This window comes from Lynx rufus, unplaced genomic scaffold (assembly GCF_022079265.1).
Source record: "Lynx rufus isolate CCGP_SWC_20201006 ecotype Redwood Valley unplaced genomic scaffold, mLynRuf1.p SCAF_11, whole genome shotgun sequence".
NCBI lineage: Eukaryota > Metazoa > Chordata > Mammalia > Carnivora > Felidae > Lynx > Lynx rufus.
The window spans coordinates 49,478,573-49,500,082 of NW_025814825.1; the positions used below are offsets into that span (position 1 = coordinate 49,478,573).

A 21,510-nucleotide genomic window follows, 5' to 3' on the forward strand; every position below is an offset into this window, starting at 1 on the left:
CAAAACCTCTAAGATGTCTGGAGAAAGTGCCCATGCTGGAGAGGCCAGTGTGTGTGCTGTTCAGTGTTTGTAAGTGGCCAAGTCCACACCTGAGACTCAACCTTGACCACAAGGCCATAGAAAGAAGGAAAGAGATCAAGTCACTGAGTAGGGTGAACATGGGTAGGAAACATTCCTCCACTTGACTGGAAGGGCAATCAAGGGTTATAGACCCAGATGCCTGGAGAAAGGAAGCCAGGAAGGGGACACAGACCTGGTAATAGGGGTGAAGCCAACGTGGAAAGAAGTAATCATGGCAGACCAAGGAGGGGGTACCTGTCTACTGGGGGCAGTTAGCCACCCCGCAGCTCTGTTCTATGGCTGCCATTCAGGAATGCAAGCCGGGTGCTATTAGATCCCCCATTTTTTAAAGAGCAGCACCAAAATCCACATATCTCTGAAATTTTTCCACGTTTTAGAAACTGTATAGACTAGAACATGTCTGTAGGCCAGATGGAGCCCAAGGTTCCCTAGAATGCAGCCCCCAGTATAGGCAGTCCATAGAAGGGAGAAACAGAAAAACTACTTATGCTCAGTTCAGAGCCTAGACAGAGAGACCTAAGCATGCCAGAGGCAGGTGTGAGCTAGTTAACCACTCCACCCCCTCCTTCCAGTCTCCATCCTTGTATTGACTAATATCCACAGAGCACCTAGCACTGGGACTACAGTTCTGAGTGAAAACTGAAATGACCCTTGATCTCAGGAGCTCATGGTCTAATGGAAAGACACACTAATCAAATAATTCCTCAGATGAGTAGAAGAGCATGAGTTAAGTGCTAAGAAGGAGATGGAGGTATATACTACTGTTAAGGTGGCAACGAATTAGAGGCTTCCCTGGGTTAAGATGCGACTGTTGAGATTTGAAGGAATGATGGGTTTCACTGAATGAAAGGAAGGAGAACAGACAGAACAGCATGTGCAAAGGCCTTGTGGCTGAGGGTCAGTGTTGCAGGAACAGAGACAGCCAGGGTTAGAATGCTGAGACGTAGGTCTGGTTTGTCAACGGTCCTTATCATGCAAGGTTGTAGGCAGGTTACGGATTTGTGTCTTTATCCCGAGTGCAAAGGGAAACAAATGAAATATTTAAGCAAGAAGGTGTGGTGAGGTTAGGACAGTTTTTGCCTTGTGGAGTCACCATTCTTGATCGCCTTGGGGAGAATAGACTTGGGAGGAGGCTACAGGGCAGAAGGGGGAGACCAGTTAGGAGGTGGTTTAACCGTAGGCCTAGCTCTGTGGAGGCAGAGCTCTGCTTGCAACAGTTGGGGCCCAATATCTTAGTCTGTGAGCTGGCGCGGGCAGCTGGGTGCATTGATTGCATTTCTTGGCTTCCCTTAAACTGCTGCTCTCACTTGAAGTGATCCCAGGGCGAGGGGCACACTGAAGGCACTGCTCTTCCTTTGCCTGAGGGAAGAAACGCCTAGATGCAAATGGTGAGCTTACGTCAGGCCAGGCTGCCCCTGCCTCTCCCAACTGGAATTGGAGGGGGCTCTATTGTGTCCACCTAGGAGTGTGGCTGGAGGAATTTGCTTGGGGAGGGTAAGCGTTACTTACTCGGACAAGGGAGAGCCATAGGTAGTTTATTCAGGGAGATAACAATAAAAGACCTCTCCTTTTGGTGGAAGCTATGGATTCTGATGGCTAAAAAGGCATTTGGAGCTGCTTTGCACTTAGGCTAGCTTGGAAGACCAGAGCAGAGCTTGGAATCTTCCGCTCCAAATACCAGAAAGAGCGAGGACCTGAGGATGTTAGCTCTCTTCCCCTGTCTGGTAATAACTGGTTAAACCAGTCAGCTCTGAGCTCCTGCCCCAGCTGGTTCTGTGTCAGCGCCAGAGGGGTGTGTCCGGTTGTAAGGAATCAGAAGCAGAGTCACTTACTCAGAGCCAACCTCAGCCAGAATCGTCGGGAAGATGCAGCTGGCCCCTGAGAAAGTCCAGGAAGAGTCACTGATCTGGTGGCCAAAGTTTAAGTCAGGGGAGAGTATCCTCCAAAAACTTCTAAAATGAGGTTTGGCAAACTTGTTCTACAAAGCACCAGACAGCAAACGTTTTAGGCTACGTGGGCCAAGGGGCCAACGTGAAGATATTATGTAGGCACTTATGTAATCGTTTAAAAAGCAACTATTTAAAAATGTGAAAAGCCTTGTTAATTCACAGATTGTGTAAAAGGAGCTCAGATTTGACCTGAGGACGAGTGTTCGCTGACCCTGTTTTCAAGGCTGCTCAGAGGCTAATTCTCCAACCGAACACCTGCTTCTAGCTGTTCGCTCTCTCAGACATGAGCACTGTCTGTCATGAGGGACTGAATTTGAGGGAAGGAATAGAAGGAAGGAAGAAGGGAGGGGATTGCTAGTTTGGACTGTAGCTCTAGGAAAGAGAGAGGACAAACGAGGGGTGAGAGGACGCTGGTCGGCTGACCGCCCCCTTCCTACTCATAAGTGCCCTGGATGGGACTTCTATGGCCGCAGCAGATCTTTGGGGGAGATGTCACCATGATGTTTGTTAACCCCAGGGCCAGTTCACCCTTGGTCCCTTTACTTCTCCTGTCTGTAGGTTTCATAACAGCGAAAAGCACCCAGTTTGCCAGGGATTTCTGCCCCACTAAAGACATCAGTTCAGCCATTAAGACATTTCTGTGCCTCCTTTGTCTGTGTGACTTTGAGCAAGTTACTTAACCTCTCTGAGCCTTAATTTCCTCATCTGTAAAATGAAGATCATAGCACCTGCCTCCGAGGGGTTTTTGTGAGGATAAAGGAAATGGTGTCTGTGAAAACACACTTAGTGACTGTTAGCTGTGCTCAGCATCATTTTCTCCCTCTTTTCTCTGCCACTGCTCACTGTTGATTTGGTTTGTTCTGTTCTTCCTTTGGTAAGGCTGGAAAAGAGGAGCAGGAGGGCATGGAAGAAAGCACCGCATCAGTGGGCAGGCAGGAGAAAGAAACAGAATCCTCTGATGCAGAGGACACAAGGACAAAGGTAAAGTTTGCGTAGAGCCACATGTGCATGATGGCAATTGGGCACCACGTCTCTGGAGTCCCCATCCTGCCCTGTGATGCCCCGCTCGCTGCACGGATGTGTCCAACACCCCACCTGTGATTCCACGAATGAAGCCAGAATGGTTTTGGGAGAATGGTTTTCCCTGGGATCTTTGCACAGTCTTTACTAAGGAGCTCTTTACCATACGCCTGGGCTCTGCCTCAGTCTCCAACGACTTGGCTGTGCTCGTAAGAGAAAACATGTGCCCAAAAAAGACTCAGGCTTCAGAGCCAGGCTCCCAAAATAGGTCCCTTGGGAGGGGCTGGGGGAAGAGGGGAGCTTTGGATGCACAGGCTGGGGCCCTGACTTCAGCATGCCCAGACCCTGGGACTAACAAAACATCTACTGTGCTCGCAAAGATTATTTGACTTAATTAAAGTAAAACATCCACTTACAGTGTTGGGGCTGCCTCAGCAAAAAGAAATGTGTTTGGAACGTGGCCAGCTTTGTGTCTTTCTGGTCAGGAGAGGTAGAGAGATGGGTATCACTGGCAAGGAAGTTGATCTCCGAAATCTGGCTGCTGGGGACGTGAAGAGAAGTTTCAGGAGGGGCTGACTGAGTATGAGCCATGGCTATGTAGGTTGCACCCTTGCTGGAAAGGGACCTTGGGGGAATTTAGCGTGGGGGTGGGGTGGGGGGACTTTGCTACTGTTACATTCAGTGATGGCCTACATGCAAGGAAATAGCTCCAGCAAGTTGATTTATTTAGAGATTGTAAGTTTGTCATTCACTCATTTAAAAACTGTTTATTGAGCACCTATTACATACCAGGGCTTGAAATTCTGTGTGCCGTTTTAAACATGGTAGATGAAGCATTGAGGGCTTATTCCAAATGCTGTTTTGAGCCCCAACCTAGAGATGAATCAGTGATGTGGGACTTGAGTGGGTTACAGCTCCTCATTAGCCAGCAAATGTTCCCAGGCAGAAGTAAGAGTGCTCAGGATCTTCCTGGTTTTTAGGGGTCCTGTGGTCAAGGTTTGTGCTCTCTGGTTGAATACTATGACCTGCTTCTCAGTCACTCTCTGACCCTTATTCTGCATTTTTGTTCAGGAGCAAGACTGGGAGAGTGGAAGTGAGGCAGAAGGGGAGAGCTGGTATCCCACTAACATGGAGGAGCTGGTTACAGTGGACGAGGTTGGGGAGGAGGAAGATTTTATTATGGAACCAGACATCCCAGAACTGGAAGAAATTGTGCCCATTGAGCAGAAGGACAAAATCTGCCCAGAAACATGTCCCTGTGTGACGTCCACCTTAGACCTGGACGTAACCAAGGATTTCACCAACGAGTGTGTGAAGCCCGTAGGTAACGGGGCTACGGAACTCAGCCTCAAGTCACCCAAAGATCTGCCTTCTGCTTCCACGAGCTGTCCCAGTGACATGGACGTGGAAATGCCTGGCCTAAATCTGGACGCTGAGCGGAAGCCAGCTGAACGTAAGACAGACCTCTCACTGGAGGGTTCAGATTGCTACGAGAAGCAGGCAAAGGGAGGGGAGAGCTCCGATGTTCATCCGGCCCCTCCACTCCAGCAAATGTCTTCCCCCAAGCCAGCAGAGGAGGGGGCCCGGCAGCCTAGCCCACCTCTCGATGACTGCAAGGCCGGGGGGCCCCCCGAAGATGGGGCATGTGAAGGCGGTCCCCTGGAGGGGAAAGCCAGCCCCCGCACCGAAACTGACCTCCAAAGCCAGGCTTGCCAAGGAGTGTCCACCCAGGGTAACTACCTCCCTTTTCTCCTGTGCGCTTGGGTTGATGGGACCACTGCTCACCTAGGGAGGTGTGTGGGCATGTGCAGGCTGGAATGAACATGACTAAGGTTTCAGCCAGCATTAAAGTCGGTGCAGAGAGCCAGCTTCTAAAGGCCTGGTTAAACGGTTAGCGCTTTTAGGCAAACGGTGTAAAGGAAATCAGATAGGAGGCCACATGTTTTCTGAGAAGCAAACTCAGATAGGGCAGACTTCTCTGAATTTACGGGAGCCCAGGTGGACTCTGGCAACTAAAACCTAGCAAAAGCTTTGAGTTATCAGGCCAAGGGGCTTCGGGTCCTCCGGTCAGCAAGCAGCCTGTCATGGCTGCACAACGGTGGACCACCCAGGCTGTTATTTCTGTGAGGCCCGAGTGAGGGGGCGGGAAAAGCAGCCAGGGAGGCAAGAAAGCAGCCAGGAGCGGGCGGAGGTTAGGATCAAGGTGCTGCCGAGGGGTATGGCCGCTTCCCCTTGCTACCACCGCAGACCCCCTTTTCTCCACTGCCTGGTGGTGAAACAAGGCTTGTCCCAGACTGTCCTCCGCCTCCATTGCAGGTGATGTTGTATCTGTGCCCGGCGCTATGACATCATGAGAGACGGAGTTTAAAATAGGCTAAGCCCTGTCTTCTCTGCCAAGTGGAAACAAAGATCCATCAAGGGCCACGGCGGGAGGGAGGGGGGGCAGAGGAGGAGGAGCCCTCAGTGTTCTCCACATGGAAATAACTAGAGCTCCATTTCGCAGAAAGCCTGCGGCACTTGGAAGGTTGAAGTAGGGGGGCCGAGAGTCGGGGACAGAAGCCGTTGAGTAAAGGCTTGAAAAGAGACATTTCCATCCAGCGCCCTGCGGCCGGCATGAGCCTGTCAGGGAGCTGGAGGCTCCGGCTTTCCTCCCTGTCAGGCTGACCTGAGCTGTTTTCCACCTGCGAGTCTCCATGGAAACTGCCACGCGCTGCCTTCTTGTTGCCAGAGAAACACTGAGGCCCGGGCTGTGTCTACAGAAGGCAGGAGTAAAGAAAGAGCAAACTGTTCACCTTGCCCTGATCGAACCCCTTTAGTTTGCCGGATGGGCCTCAACATGCACTGGTGTTAATGGCTTATTAGCTTACCCAGTGTTTGGAGTTCATATTTAATAACACTGCTCTAGCAGCTTGGGGTGGAAACGGCACTGCCTCTTCTGTCAGCCTCTGCCCCTACAGACGTCAGCACAATTTTTGCCCTTCTGCCTGCAGGGATGGAGTGATTTGTGAGTTGGGGGGCAAGGTAGGGATCCTCCCAGCCCAAAGGGGCAACAGCCCATCCCCCACAGACCCAATGCAAAGGTTTGCCAAGGGTCCGTGGGTGTGGCATTCTTTTTGGCAGTGGAGCAAACTCTTAATTACAGCATTTTGGACCTAATTAGCAGTCCTTGCCCTAGCTTCGTGTTATTAAGCCGTGCAAGGGACCATTCCTGATCACACAGTGCAAGAATAGAATTGCAGGGAATCTTTGAGGTCTGTTGTGCTTCATTAGTTCTCTGCCTTGGCTCATGTTTTGCAGAAAACTCCAGGTACATGGAAGTAAAATCTTTGGATGTGAGGTCACCGGAATACACGGAAGTGGAGCTGAAACAGCCCCTCTCTTTGCCTTCCTGGGAGCCCGAGGATGTGTTCAGTGAACTTAGCATTCCCCTAGGTAGGTGAAATACAGTCCTTCCTGAGAATTCAGCTCCAGGAAATGATCGTTCCATGGACACACCTAGGAGCTCCAGAGGGCCTTTTGTCATTTTGTTGTTGTGTTTAATGTCTGATGTAATGACCGAGGCACGCAAGGTGCGTATCTTTAAAGTTTCTTGCAATTTCATTCTCCCATGATAGACCAGATACCTCATGGTATCAGGCCTTGAGCAGCATTGCCCTGGGAGCCAGAGCAAAGACTTGATTTCCCTATTTGGGAATGCTTTGTTTCTGACCATACGGCTTTATTCAGGCAGGGATCAGAGGCCCCAGTGGCTGCCCAAAGTCAGCAGAAATGAACTTCTTCAGCTACTGGCTTCCCTATCCCAACCCTTCCCAAAACATTTGTTTGTTCTTTGAAGGACGAGCTTCTGTGAGGCAGTGATGCTGAAGAGACTGCATTTGGGGCAGATACAATATAGTTGACGGAAGGAGCATTGAACAGAGAGAGACGTGGTCCCCTTTCCTTCCTATTCTACTTATTGGATGACTGCGTAATCTCAGACAACCCATCCCCAGGATGTATTTTGATTTTTTTTTTCCCAGTCACTACAAGTCCTTTATTAACAAGTCAATAAAAGAAAGAGAGAAAGATTGGGAGGTAAAACTACTTTTCTTGGAGGCCCTTGGAGTGGAAGGTACTGTCAGAACCCACCTGGCAGTCAACCCAGCCACAGGCAGAATGGAGATTGGGGATCCAGGGGACCAGATGGTAGGGGGCATTGAGAAGGGGGTGGCTCGGGCCTCGGGCAGGGAATGTGCAAATGCAGAGGCCTGACCGGGAATGATAGGTTGGGGTTCCTGAGCCTTAGTGTTTTCACCTATAATATGGGATTGACTTGGATCACTGGTGTTTTAATGGTGGAAGTGTTGGAGGGGGATGGGAAGGGAGGTTAATAATAAATCAGGGGCGCCTGGGGTGGCTCAGTCGGGTAAGCGTCCGACTTCAGCTCAGGTCATGATCTCACGGACCATGAATTCGAGCCCCGCGTCGGGCTCTGTGCTGACAGCTCAGAGCCTGGAGCTTGCCTCGGATTCTGTGTCTCCCTCTCTCTCTGCCCCTCCCCTGCTCATGCTCTGTCTCTCTCTGTCTCAAAAAAAAAAAATTTAAAAAAATAATAATAAATCAACTAGGACACATTTTCAAAGGGGACAGTTAACTAAAGTCTCAGGGCAGAGTGAGGGCACCTGGGAGCTTCTGACACTATTGCTAACCCAGTGACTCCCACTCCACATCATCTTTGAGTCTTTGCTTTCACTTTGAGAGGTTGGAAAGCAACGAGACAAAGGAGAAGTAGCAGCTGCTTGAGAGAGCGCTTAGGCGGGTGTCATTTGGGAAAGCGTCACAAGGAAGCACGAGAAGAATGGGTTATGTGATGACCAATGACCACATGTCTGCTTATTCAAGGAGGGGCTGGTCAGTACAGATGCTCACCCTTTCCATCAGGTTTCTCTTTTTGTTTTCATCTCCTTTTAAACATTTCTTACTGCTTTTGTCCTCCAAATGCTCCATTTTCATAGAGTACTCCTTGGTACTGAGCAGCGCTTACTAGATAACATGGCACCATGCAGAGCGCTCTGGGCCAGTTGAGAAATGGAACACAAGTCTCCAAGAACTTGGAATTGTATGACCCACACAAGCAAAAATTAAGAATAAATTCTGCTACCTTGTAATTCATGTCTCTTTTATTATTTTTCATTCCCAAAAGTGTGAAAGATTATTATGACAAATTTAAAAAATAAGAGCCATATAGGGGCACCTGGGTGGCTCGGTCGGTTAAGCATCCGACTTAGCTCAGGTCATGATCTCACAGTCCGTGAGCTCGAGCCCCGTGTCAGGCTGTGTGCTGTCAGCTCAGAGCCTGGAGCCTGTTTGGATTCTGTGTCTCCTTCTCTCTCTGCCCTTCCCCCACTCGTGCTCTGTCTCTCTATCAAAAAGTGAATAAACGTTAAAAAAACTTTTTTTAAATAAGAGCCATATAAAGTATATGTTAAATGTTGTGTTTCTTCCCTCCAGTTTTCTCCCCAGCTCCAGAGGTAGCCATGGTCATACCCACGGGCTAGATCACACTATACACAGAATGTTCTACAGTTTGCTTTTTTTTTTTTTTTAATTGTTAATGTTTATTTATTTTTGAGAGATGGAGTGTGAGCAGGGAAGGGGCAGAGAGGGAGACACGGAATCTGAAGCAGGCTCCAGGCTCCGAGCTGTCAGCACAGAGCCTGACATGGGGCTTGAACTCAAGAACTGGGAGATCATGACCTGAGCCAAAGCCAGACGTTTAACCAACTGAGCCATCCAGGCACCCCCACCCCCTTTATTTTAATTAAAAAAAAAATTTTTTTATGAGAGAGAGTGAGAGAGTGCAAGCGGGGGAAAGGGGCAAAGGGAGAAAGAATCTTATTAAGCAGGCTCCACATTCAACACAGAGCCCAACACGGGGCTCGATCCCACGACCCCGGGGCCATGACTTGAGCAGAAATCAAGAGTCGGACACTCAACCGACTGAGCCACCCAAGCGCCCTTCCAATTTGCTTTTTTAACTTAACAGTGGATCTTAGAGATCTCTTCACATCAGTACACAGAGAATGCATTCTTCTGAACCAGCACACATATTCCATCCTAAAAGATGTACACCATAAATTACTTATCCATTTCTCTCCTGGTGAACACTTAGGATGTTGTCAGTTTCTTTTCCCATTATTAAAGGGCTATAATAGTTAAGCTTTTATTTTTATGATTTACCATGCAGGCACCATTGCTAGTGCTTACCTCATGTAACTCTCTCAAAACACCTATGAGGTACGTAATATTTTTATCCTTATTTTATAGGCTAGGAATCTCAGATGCAGAATTACAAAGGTGATGATTAGCAAAGATTGGAGCCAGTTCAAATCCCAGTAGTTTGACTCATGGGGCCCTGCCGCCTCTATGCTCTGCTGCCTTCCAGACATGCTCTTACATTTGTGTGCATGCCTGGGTTTCTGTAGGACAGCGTCCTAGACCATGGGATTGCAGGGCGGGGGGGGGGGGTTGGGGGGGTGGCATCAGATATATTTGCATTTCACATTTTCATAATTGCTGCTAAATTGCACTCCATAAAGATTATACCAGTTTTCACTGCCAGAGTGAGGATTCTCATTCTCCGCTTCCTTACCAACATTGGATGTCATCAGTTTTTAATCTTTACCAACCTGTTAGGAAAATGGGATCTCATTCTGTTTTTAAAAACAGCTCTAATGAAGTATAATTGACGTTAATGAAGTGCACATATGTAAGGCGTACAGTTGATCAGTTTTGACATATACGTACATCTGTGAGACCATTACCACAATTAGAGAGCGAACGTATTCATCACTTCTTAAATTTGCTGGTGCTCCTTTGTAATTCCTCCCTCCCCACACCTCAGTCCCCAGGTAACTACTGATCTGCTTTCTGTCACTAAATATTAGTTTGCATTTTAGAATTTCATAGAAAGGGAATCACATGGGATACATTGTTTTTGCCTGACTTCTTTCACCCAGCATAATTATTTTGAGATTCATTGATAATTGTGGGGTGGATCAATGGTTGGCTTCTTTGTATTGTTGAGGAGTATTGCATTGTGGATACAGGTAAACCACATTTTGTTGATTCATTTGTCTCTTGACGGGCATTTGGGTTGCTTCCAGTTTGGGCCTTTTACAGATTGTACTTTCGTCTTGAATGTAGTCTCCGGTTAGCTTTGAGACCCATTATCTTATCTCAGGGGGTCGGGGTATGGTACTATTTTCCGCATTTGACAGGAGAGGAAATGGAAGCCCAGATGCTTACCCAAGAACACACATCAAGTTCAGGTCAGAACTCGGGGCTTCTAATCTGAGACCACTCTGCCATTCTGGTTCCTCTGGCACAGGAAGCGCAATGTAGGAAAGGCAATTTTTGTGCAGTGGTTAAGAGCACAAACTGTGGAAAATGACTCCCCAGGTTCAAATCCCAGCTGGCTAGGAGACAATGAGCAACCGCTTTGACTCTTTTCATTGATTTATTGACTTTCTTCATCAATAAATAAGGGTAGTAACATAGAAGCCTACTGTGTTCAGTTACTTTGAGGATGAAACGCATGAGTACTTGTAAGGTCTTAGTATCTTCCAGTAGGAGGTACTGAAGGGTTGTCTGTTGTTATTACTCGTTCATGAGGTAGTAATGGAGACCTACTGTTTCCTCTCACTCAGGTTGCATAACCCTCACCCTCCAGAATCAGTCACTACTGCAGAGACTTCTAGGGAGGCAGGGAACGACTTTCAGGCTTTGTCCCTACGGAGAGCAGGGAGGCAAAGGGGAAATGCCAGGATCCAGAGTAAAAGGGAGGTGAAGTGCCATTGCTCAGGGACTGGGGTGAGCATGGCTGGCAGGGAGAGGGCACTGCCCATGTGTTTCAGGCCAGCTTTGGGTGACCCTAGCCAGCCTGCGCCTGCCAGGGCCTGTGCTTACCAGTACCAAAGGGCATTGTCTGCAAAAACGCAAGGTCCCCCTGCACCCATCGCAGGCTTTGCTAGGATGACCGAGTTAGAATTGCCCGGGCCAGGAGCTATTATTAGAAAGCAAATGCAGCTTTAATCGTCGTTCCCTTAGTAGAGGCTGAAAAATGGGAGGACCACGTGGCTCCAGACTGGTTGGGGAGCTCACAGTTTTCTCGACGCGGTAGCGTCACTTGTGGCCCTCACATTCCAGAGGCATCCAAGACGGTGTTGGCATGTAGTGCCCGGGGCAACTCCCAGTTACTCAGGGGGGAGTCGCCAGGCATTCGGGGATCCTCCTCAGGCTTCTCCTCCCTCAGCGCGGTCTTTTCACCACCTGGTACCGCCTGTCCAGCCGCTGGGCCCCAGGCAGGGGCAGGGAAGTGTTGCTGCCAACCTTTGGAGTCTGGGTTCTCCAGGCGGCCCTGGTGAAAGGTTAGAGGGCAAGAAGGCCTCTGTGGAGAAATGTGTCTGGAAACTCTCCGTTTCTGAGCACCAGGCAAAATGAGAGGTGCTACCCATAACACCCTTCGTGGGGGTATCATTTCTGTTTTACAGAGGAGGAAGCTAATCTCAGAGAGTTTAAATAATGTACCTGAGGTTACACAGTGTAAGTCAAGGAGCTAGATCTGTCTGACTCTAAATTCTATTTTCCCTCCATTATTCCGTGGCTTCCAAGCTTGTTTTTGGTTTTTGGTTTTGCGTTTTGTGTTTCTGTGTTTTTTTGGCAGTGGGAGCCTTTGTTCAAGTGCAGTCTCACCCAGAACCAGCCCCCCACACGGTAGCTGTGCTTCTTGTGTTGAAAGGGGCCACAGCTGCCAGCTTGGGCCCAGCTTTACACTCTGGTGGCTTCTGAGGCAGCGAAGCTCCTTCTGGGGGACCCAGGGCAGCGGTTAGAAGGTCTCTGGGGAAACTTGAAGGATGCTGAAGGCCTTAACCCCGGGGCCTGCAGTGAGACCCCAGGTTTCTGTGCTGGGACTACCCAGCTGGCCCAACCAGCATCTGGGACAGGACAGAGGAAGGAGCGGCTCTGATCCCAGGCCTGTGTCTGCTCCGCATGGTCTCCGGATAGTGCTTCTTCCTTCCCAATTGCCTTTATCTCCCTGTTCTGCAGCAGCAAGGGGGGAGCCGTTCTGTGGGAACAGGGGATGAAGGCGGGCCTTGCTTCATTTATGCTCCTTTGCCACCAGCCTGTTTGTGGGGTGGAGGGGGGAAGCTGGCCACCCACAGGCAGGGCAGGGGCCGCTTTTCTGTCCCTTGCAGTGAGGGCGGGAGGAAGGTGAGGAAGGGAAGGACACAGCCTCCCTCTGGGCAGAGGGCCGAGGGAGGCCCCCTCCCTGCTGGCGACTGCTGGAGGCAGGGCAGCGCTCTGCGTGGCAGTTAGAGAAAACTGGCTGAGGAGGCTGCCAAAACCAGGCCCCAAACCACAGAGGAGCAATCAGTCAAGGCAGGCCTGGGGCAGGCCTCCCGGGCTCCCCACTCCCTCCAGGCCCCCTGCTGCACACTGATAAGTGGCTCTTTTGACACCGAAAAAAAAATTGTAATTACATGTCTAAGCTGCTGCTCTATGACAGGGTCTCCTGTGCGCGTAGGTCTGTCTCCGCTCTGGGAGGCCGAGGCAGGAAAGCGAAGGAAGCCCGGACTCGTGGTCACACGCAGCGCCTCAGTGGGGACCTGGCCTGTCTCCCTCTGTGCAAGAAGAAGCGGCCGTTCCCCTGGTGGGCTGCTCCCAGCCCCTCTCTCCCTTCCCCGCCCCCCCCCAGCCTCCCATGCCGCCCCCCCCCCCGACTCCCGTGCGGGCAGCTCTCCGACCACTGCCGCCCCCAGCAGGGCAGCGGGCGCTAACCAGATGGGCGGCAGCAAAGCCCAGCCGAGTGCCAGGCGCACACACCAGCGGCCCCGGTCTGGAAGCAGGATCCGGGCATTCGGAGCCGCCAGCCCCGTTCCTTTAGTTCCATCACGGGTCCTGCTTTTTCACAGCCCTTATACCTGCTCTTCTGCTGGCATGTCACAATCAGGCACCTGAAGAAACTGAGGCCCCGGCCAACGGTGGCGTTCAGCTGACTCTCCCCGGGTTCCACAGGTTCTTGGAGTCTGGTCTGCGCCCTCTCAGACCTGGGCTCTTTCCACTCTGCTGACCGTGGCTTCAAGAGGAGAACCATGGGGTGCCTGGGCGGCTCAGTCAGTTGAGTGTCCGACTTCGGCTCAGGTCATGATCCCACGGTTCGCGGGGTCCATCCCTCCATCAGGCTCTCTGCTGCCTGCTTTGGATCCTCTGTCTCCCTCTCCCTCTGCCCTTCCCCTGCTCACGCTCTCTCTCTCCCTCTCTCAAAAATAAATAAACACTTTTTAAAAAGTAAAAAAATAAACTCAGCAATGGGGCTAGTAATTTACAAAAAGAAAGAGAGAGAGAGAGAGAGAGAGGGAGGAGAACCGTGGCCCTCAGAACACCGTGGTGAAGGCTGGAGCTTCTGCCCTCTCTTTCAGGTGAATCCTCTGGGCTGGGACACTGCCACTTAACTTCCCTGGCTATTGGGCCGCTCTTTTCTTTCCTTTAAATCAAAAGGCCTCCCAGAATCCCGTGACCTCTGTTTAGCAAATCCCAAATAAAATGCTGTTGGTTAATGGCTCAGAGGTAAAGACTGGAGAAGGGTGGGAGAATGTTTATGATTTTACGTAACTGTTACGTGGAAAAGGGAGGAGACAGAATTGCATTTAGGGCACAGTTAAAACGGCCCCCCTGCACCCCCCACCAAAAGAAAATATTTTGATCGAAGGACTGAGTGATTTTTCCTCACTTCTGTGTATTTTTACAATTTTCTTTAATGAATATAATTCTAAAACAAACAAAAATGAGAGCATTCTTTCAGAGTCCTGGCCACAGCAGCTACAGAGAGGGGTACAGCATGGAGAAATGAAAGCCAAGCAGTGAAATGCGAGAAACCTCCTTCCTCCTCCTCTCCCTGCAAGCAGGCTGATGGTCGGAGGGCTTCGGTCTGCAGAGGCAGCCGCAGAGCATAGAGTTGCTGAGCGTTCCAGCACGCTTGAGGGAGTTCATCCCTTCCTTCAACCTCCTGTGAACGGAGTCGGCACTGTTTTCCTCATGCCTGCTCTGCAGATGGGGAAACTAGGCTTGGAGAAGCTGGCCAGCCAGCCAGAGTCCACGGCAAGCGAGGGACGGAGCTCGCTGCTCCCGTTTCCACTGACGGCTGGCAAGGCCACAGGGGTCTCACGTCGCCTTCCTAACCCCTGCCTGTCCATCATCCCCTGTTCTTCTGCAGGGGTGGAGTTCGTGGTGCCCAGGACTGGGTTTTACTGCAAGCTGTGTGGGCTGTTCTACACCAGCGAGGAGATGGCGAAGATAAGCCACTGTCGCAGTGCTGTTCACTACAGGAACTTACAGGTAACCAGCGCCTTCCTTGCCGAGCAACCGGGGACTCCCTGGTCTCTGTGTCTGGGAGTTTCCATTTCCTTCCACCACATGGAGAACTGCTCTTTCCTCAGGCTTGACTCCGCCAGGCTGCCGCACATGGTGGCTGCCTTCCCTGAGCTCTCGGGGCATCTGTCTCTCCTGGAGTACTCACAAGACATTCTGTTCGGGCCTGGATTTGGGGTATCTGCCTCTCTCTCTCTCTGGCCTGAGTAATTCAAGCTAGCCATCACCTGGCCCATGGGTGAGGCTGAGTCCTGTTCACAAGACTTGGATGTTCCAGAGGCAGAGATTTCTCTAGGTTTCTGTTCCCCCATGCAGTATCCCTGTTTGCTAGAATAAAATTATCACTGTTTTGTCCTATTTAAATCTATCCTGCAGCTCTTAATTGCAGGCATACTAGGTACAGACGCTGCTCTAGGCACTGGAGATAAAACAGCGACGACGACAACAAATCAGACAAAAATCCCTGCCCTCCTGGAGCTTCCATTCTAGTGTAGGAGATAAGCGCTAACTAAAATAAGAGTTAAAGTATAGTAACAGGGAACATATTAAAAATACTCTACATACCAGATTTCATCCAACGTAAGGTGCTGTCGGTTGTAAGACACGCTCCCATTTCTCGGAGACCAACAAGAAAAAAAAAATGTTGCAATGGTGAGACTCCATCAATTGTAAAATACATCTCAATTTCAGAGATGTGAATATGTGGGGAAAAAACCCTCATCTTAAAATCAGAGAATTACAGGAATATGTTCTATAACTAATACCCCTAATATGTAGCGTGTTGGAACAGCTGGGGTTTAGTAACTTAATAGAAAGCATGGTATATCAGATGCCCGGGAGAAATAGTTCATGGCACCTCATGTTTTTACTACAAGGAGTCAGACTGGTGTTTTGACACAGGAGGCCTCAACTAGGACAGACCCTCATGGTGGCAGCATGCCCTAATTCCTGAGCAGGCATTACTGTCACAATTAAATTGTTGGAGGAGCTGATCTAGCATTTCTTAGCCAGAGATGTGAAATAGAATCACCTGGACAGTGTTTTGAAAGTATATATATACTAGGTTAGATACTTGGTAGAATTTGGGGGCAGGGGTCCAGGAATACATAATTTCAGAAAGTTCTCCATATGAGTCTAATGTGCATTCCTAGTTAAGAAATGCAGATATGGGTCAACTCTTTTGTTTTATGGCTAAGGGAAACTGAGACCCGGAGAAGCTATGTGATTTATCCAAAGCCGTGCAGATGGTGAGTTACTAGGCTTGGGAACAGATTGCCTGATTCTTTTTTTTTTTTTTTTTAAGTTTTTTAATGTTTATTCATTTTTGGGAGACAGAGACAGAGCATGAGTGGGGAAGGAGCAGAGAGAGGGAGACACAGAATCTGAAGCAGGCTCCAGGCTCCAAGCTGTCAGCATAGAACCCGATGTGGGGCTCGAACTCACGAACTGTGAGATCATGACCTGAGCCGAAGTCGGACTCTCAACCGACTGAGCCACCCAGGCGCCCCCTTTTTTTTCTTTTTTAAGTTTATTTATTTATATTGAGAGAGAGCAGGTAAGAGGCAGAGAGAGAGGGAGGGAGAGAATCCCAAGCAGGCTCCATGTAATCAGCACAGGGCTCAATGTGGGGCTCAAACTCACAAACCTCAAGATCATGACCTGAGCCCAAGTCAAACATTTAACCGACTGAGCCACCAAGGTGCCCCCAGGTTGCCTGATTGTTAATCACTTTCCTTTTTTTTACTCTATTAAGCTGATCTTGCACACCGAGGCCCATAATAGCATAGCCTGTGTCACCATCTGTCATTGGCCGTGCCCAAACTCATGTCATTTAAACCTCTTGATTTCCCTCTGGGAGCAGCTGCTCTGTGGACAAGGAAGCTATGGAGCCTGGGGCCCAAATCCTGCCCTCTCCTGGGGGAGCTCGGTGAAGGCCTGACCTGGCCAGACCAAGGATTCAGACTGGGCTCCACAGGGCCAGTTGAGGGCAGCCATCTACTCTGAAGACATCCTCCTCTTCCACTCCAACAAGATAAAATCTATAGAATGGCAGGGCTGAATGGGGTCTTGGAAATCATCTGGTCCTGATTTTCCCAAACTATGGTCCCCATACCAGCTAGCATCTTTTAAAAATGCAGCTTCCTGGACCCACCCTACTCCTGCTTATTCATTCTTTCCAGGGCTGGCCCTGAGAATACTCATTTAAAAAATCTTTCCAGCAAGTTCTGATACCTCGACTTGAGAACTTTTGACCTCATGTGGCATTCTCAGCTGGATTATGTAGCTCTCAAGGAGGCCACACAGCTCAAGGTCATTCAGGAAGTTAGGATAAGTATAGGCTTGCCAGGGCCTCTGATTCTAAATCCTGGATTCTTTTCCAGGGCAGTGGACTATACTATGTTCCGGGCCTATGGGCCAATCCCCCAGGCCACCTTACCTCCCCACAGCAGGCCAGAGCCATTCCTGCGGTCCCCAGGCACGTCAGGACCAGACATGGGCTAAGCCTTTTAGGCCTGCCAACTGCGGATCAGGTTTCCCTGGTACACCTGTTGGGGAGCTGGGAGCCTCCACCTCGGGCTTCCCAGATAAAGTTTCTGTCAATGGCCTTGACAGAATGTCTCTTGTCCACACAGCTTTGCCCACCCCACACTACCCCAAGTTACACGTGGGAAAAGTGAAGAATTGAGACCCGAGCAGCAGTGCTGCTCACACCTGAGTCAGGCAACTTGTAAACTTAGCAGCACCAGGAGGCCTTGAGGTGGGGGTGAAGGATTACTCTTTGAGGTAGGAGGCAGCCTCCATTCTCTCTGTGCATTCTCTCACAGCTACTGCTGTGCCCCCACCGCTGGTCACAGCCCTGAGATAACCCACCCCGAGTGGCCTGGAACAACAGGTGCGGTCAAGTGCTTGAGAGGAAAACTAGGGGCACCTAGGTGGCTCGGTCGGTTGAGCATCCAAGTCTTGATTTTGGCTTGGGTCATGATCCCAGGGTCATGGGATTGAGCCCCAAGTAGGGCTCCGTGCCGAATGTGGAGCCTACTTGGGATATTCTCTCTCTCTCTCTCTCTCTCTCTCTCTCAAAAAAAAAAAAAAAAAGAGAGAGAAAGATAAGCTAGGTGCCTGCCTGGTTGCAGGTCCAGAGCTCACAAGCAGTGCATCACCCACTTGCCTTCCTGAGATGAGGTGGAGGGCAAACCAGGCCTCCATCAGCAGCCTGGCCCACAGGGACCCTTGGTCTGTCTGCCGCCCTTGCCATCGGGCTCACCCACCTCTCAGAGCCAACCAGTCTGTTCTAGAGAGAGCAGGTGGTCTTACGCACATCCCCTCATCTGACCCTCAGAATCACCCTGAGAGGAGGGAAGGCACTGTTTCTCCCACTGACCAGGTTAGCAGAGCCGAGAGCAGATGAGGGAATCAGATGCCTGATGCAACTCATGATAAAGGGCAACATTACAGAGCGTTTATTCTGTGCCAGGCACTATGCTAAGTGCTTTACGGTACTTTCCCTGGACCTCGTAGCAACCTTACGTGGTAGATACTGTTACTACCCACACTTTACAGATGTCAGAGACCTTGGGTCACTTGCCTGCTGAGAGCTAGGATTTGAACCCAGGTCATCTGATGGCAGAGCCCACACACTTGACCACTGCGCTGGACCAAACCCTGCTGACTCCTCACCCAGTGCTCTTTGCACTGCCCCCTGCTGCCCTGGCAATCAGAGGACCCAGCTGGGTCCTCCCTAGGCCTTTCTACTTATGTCTCACTGCGTGGAATCTAGAATCCCAAGCGTGGCCTGACGTTTGGCTGGGGGCCAGTGATAGTGGTGAGTGTTTGGGGGGCCGTGTGAGCAGCTCCGACTATAGAACAGGAATCCAGCAAAGGACCTCCAGGGCACTCAGTCTGCCCACCCGCCCACCAGGAGACAGGTTGTTAGGAGAGGCTGCAGTGTGTCCTTCACAATCCTTGGACAATCCAAGGACATTGCTTCTCTCCTCCCGGAGGCCCGTTGGTCTAGCGGGCTTCTTCTCCCTCCACCTGTCATACACACAGCCCCTGGGTGCTGAAGCTCTCCTGGAAAACAAGTAGTCTTTGTAATTCAATGAGGTGTAGGTTCTTTTATGTTTATTTATTTATTTTGAGAGAGAGAGAGAGAGCATGTGAGTGTGAGCAGGGGTGACACAGAGAGCAAGAGAGAGAAAGAAAAAAATCCCAAGCAGGCCCCATGCTGTCAGTGCAGAGCCTGACATGGAGCTCGATCTCACGAACCGTGAGATCATGACCTGAGCTGAAATCAAGAGTCGGACACTTAACCGACGGAGAGACCCAGGCGCCCCTAAATGAGTTTCTATAAGAAAAACAGAGCAGTGCTTGCACTGGATAGGGCTTTGGAATTGTTTGCTGTTGTTAGGATCTGTGTTTTAGATGTCTTCTGCAAGAATCATGCATTACTTGTAAACTAACACAAAGAGTCGGGGTGGGGGAGCTTAGCGTGGGTCCGGTAACCTCAGAAGGATCTGGGGAGGGTAGGGAGGGGGTCCCACCCGCTGGGAGACAAGATAGGAGAAGAGGCTAAGATACCTCCCTTTTCTCTCATTTCCTTTCGGCCAGGTCACCGCTAACCCTCTCCCTTCCCTTCCCTGTCTTCCTGCTGCAGAAGTACTTGTCCCAGCTGGCCGAGGAGGGCCTCAAGGAGACCGAGGGGGCAGGCAGCCCAAGGCCCGAGGACAGCGGAATCGTGCCACACTTTGAGAGGAAGAAGCTCTAGGTCCCTGCAGCGGCTTCAGCCGGGAGAGGACGGCCTTCTGAGGCAGGGCCTTCCTGACATCCTGGACAGGAGCTAACGCCTGGGAGGAAGGCAAACCAGGCCGCCTGAGCTTTTTCTCGGAGACTCATGAAATCGCCCCTCAAGTGTCTCCCTGGTGAGAGCTGTCACCTCGTGTGTCCAGCGGCCGAGCGCTACCCTCTCTCTCCCCGTTGATTCTTGTTTCCTTCAATTTGCTTCTCTTCTTTCCCCTCCTCCTCTCACCTTCTGTGCCAAGGGTCATTTATTTTTCATAAAACCCAACTTCTCAGGGATTTTCACAGTGTCCAAATTCTTGGTGGCCAGCCGGATCAACCAAGGAAGAGATCTCACAGAAACCCCTGGGTCAAGAACCACTTCAGGGAGCCTGGAGCATTTTCCCTGCCTGGCGTTCTGAGCAGGGGAGCCGAGTCAGGCCCTGCAGTCCCGGAGAGGGGGGCACCCTAGACCATCCGTTGGCAGAAGCTGGGAGTTTCTCCAGCGGGACCACTTTTGCGAAAAGCCCCCATTTTTAATAACTCTTTCATCCTCTCAACTATTCTAGAAGCCTATCAGATTCATGCCTTAAAATAAAGTTAATGAATTTCACAGAGGAGGAAAACCACTCTTCATTTTGGAACCTCTGTTAAGTCCCCCCCCCCCCCCACCGCCCACCGCCCCACAAAGTTAGTTCTGTCCTCAGGATTTCAGGAGGTACCAGGGTTGGTTCTGTTCCAGACAATGAATTTGGTGTAGATTCACTTCAATAAAAAATTAAAACAGTAGTGTCTTTTCCCTTCAGCTGAGACCGTAGTTGGTGTGGGCTTGGGTCAGATGCTGGCCTCCCAGCCATGGGTCATATTGCTTGAGAGACACGTAATAAGGAAATGGTATCTGTCTTTGACTCGCTCTTGGTGCCTGCACTCTGGGCCCCAGCAGCCTCTCAGTGGGATGGTTTCTAAAATGGTCTTTGCGGGTGGGGGGCGGTGGAGAAGCTAAGGAAAGAGCAAGGCTGCAGGACTGAAGAGCAGCATTTCGGGATTGCCAAGTATTTATAGGTGGGCAGGAGGTCAAGGGCATTTCAGAGGACCCCATGTGCAGACTTTGATGTGGAGTGTTATGAAGAACAGAACTTTTCTTCCTGCATGGTTTTCTGATTCTAGAGGTCAGTGCCTTCAGGCCCGAGACTAGAGGGTCTGATATTCCATCGGGAGCGTTTGGGACAGAGGTGTTAAGCTTGGCCACAGCTGTAGGGAAGACCTCAAGAAGGTAAGAGGGGAGCCTTGTGCTGTTTCCACAAGCTAATAAGCTACTTCCCTGGCTCAGCCCCTAGAAGATGGTTCCTATGTTTCTATTCCTGACCACAGAGAGAGAGAGAGACCAGGAAGGGATTGTTTGTTTTCTATTATTTTTTGCAATTTTTATAGTAGGTGAGATTTTTTGATGGTAGATACCTATACTGCACATTCTGTCCTCTGCACTAATGGTGAAAGAATAGAAAAATTATCTGAGTTTGACACTGATATTTTGTCAGTAAGTCAGAGGCATGGAGAAGAAAGAAATGTAGAATATAAAATGTATAAAATGATCCTGCGTAAACCTTGGGGCACATGGTCACTGGTGAGAAGAGTTGCGGGGAACCTGTCAAAGAGAACAGTGAAGGCAAGTACCCGAGGCAGACCAGCCAGCCCCTGGGCATGAGCAGTGAGAGGCTGGAGGAAGCAGGAAGCCTGACCTTGGCATTAGGCCATCTGGGGGCCTCGGAAAGGTTGGTGTCTCCAAGAGAGTGGGCTCTCAAAATGGTGGCTCAGCTCTAGCTGCCTCCACAGGTTTTTACCTGGTGTTCTGGAGACCAGCCTCCTCCATTTCTGGGAAAATCTCTGGCCCTATTTGTCTTTCCTCCCACCTGGGGGATGTCTAGGATCAGCTCCCTGGCCTCCTCGGGAACCTTGCTGGGAAAAGCCTACCACCTCCATCAGAGGCTGGAACTGAGCATTTTCAGAGAAGCTGGCAGTCTTTTCTCCCAGCAAAGTGGAAGCTGACCTCACCGGCTCATCCCCGCAGCACTGTTTCCATGGAAACCAGGATAGCTGTTCAAACAGCCTCATTCCCAAGTAGCGCAATGGCTCCCTTGCTGATAGACCGACCTTCTCCATATTGCAAATCTGGCAAGAGCCCCTGGGAGGGAGAGAGGAGAGGCTCTCTGCGTTCAGTCAGAACCTTCAGTTTAAAAATCATCTAAGATTCTGTACTGGTGTATATATATATATA

At 50.3% G+C, this 21,510-nt stretch overlaps 1 protein-coding gene across 1 annotated transcript in view; it reads left to right on the forward strand.

Moving 5' to 3' along the window:
- RBM20 (RNA binding motif protein 20) overlaps positions 1–19,224 on the forward strand; it is a 193,364-nt gene extending 174,140 nt beyond the window's left edge. Inside the window, exons 10-14 of the mRNA XM_047072711.1 lie at positions 2,910–3,011; positions 4,122–4,782; positions 6,348–6,482; positions 14,305–14,426; positions 19,114–19,224. Coding sequence (XP_046928667.1) covers positions 2,910–3,011; positions 4,122–4,782; positions 6,348–6,482; positions 14,305–14,426; positions 19,114–19,224 — 1,131 coding nt within the window. The remainder of the gene's footprint in view (positions 1–2,909; positions 3,012–4,121; positions 4,783–6,347; positions 6,483–14,304; positions 14,427–19,113) is intronic.
- The last annotated feature ends 2,286 nt before the right edge of the window (positions 19,225–21,510 follow it).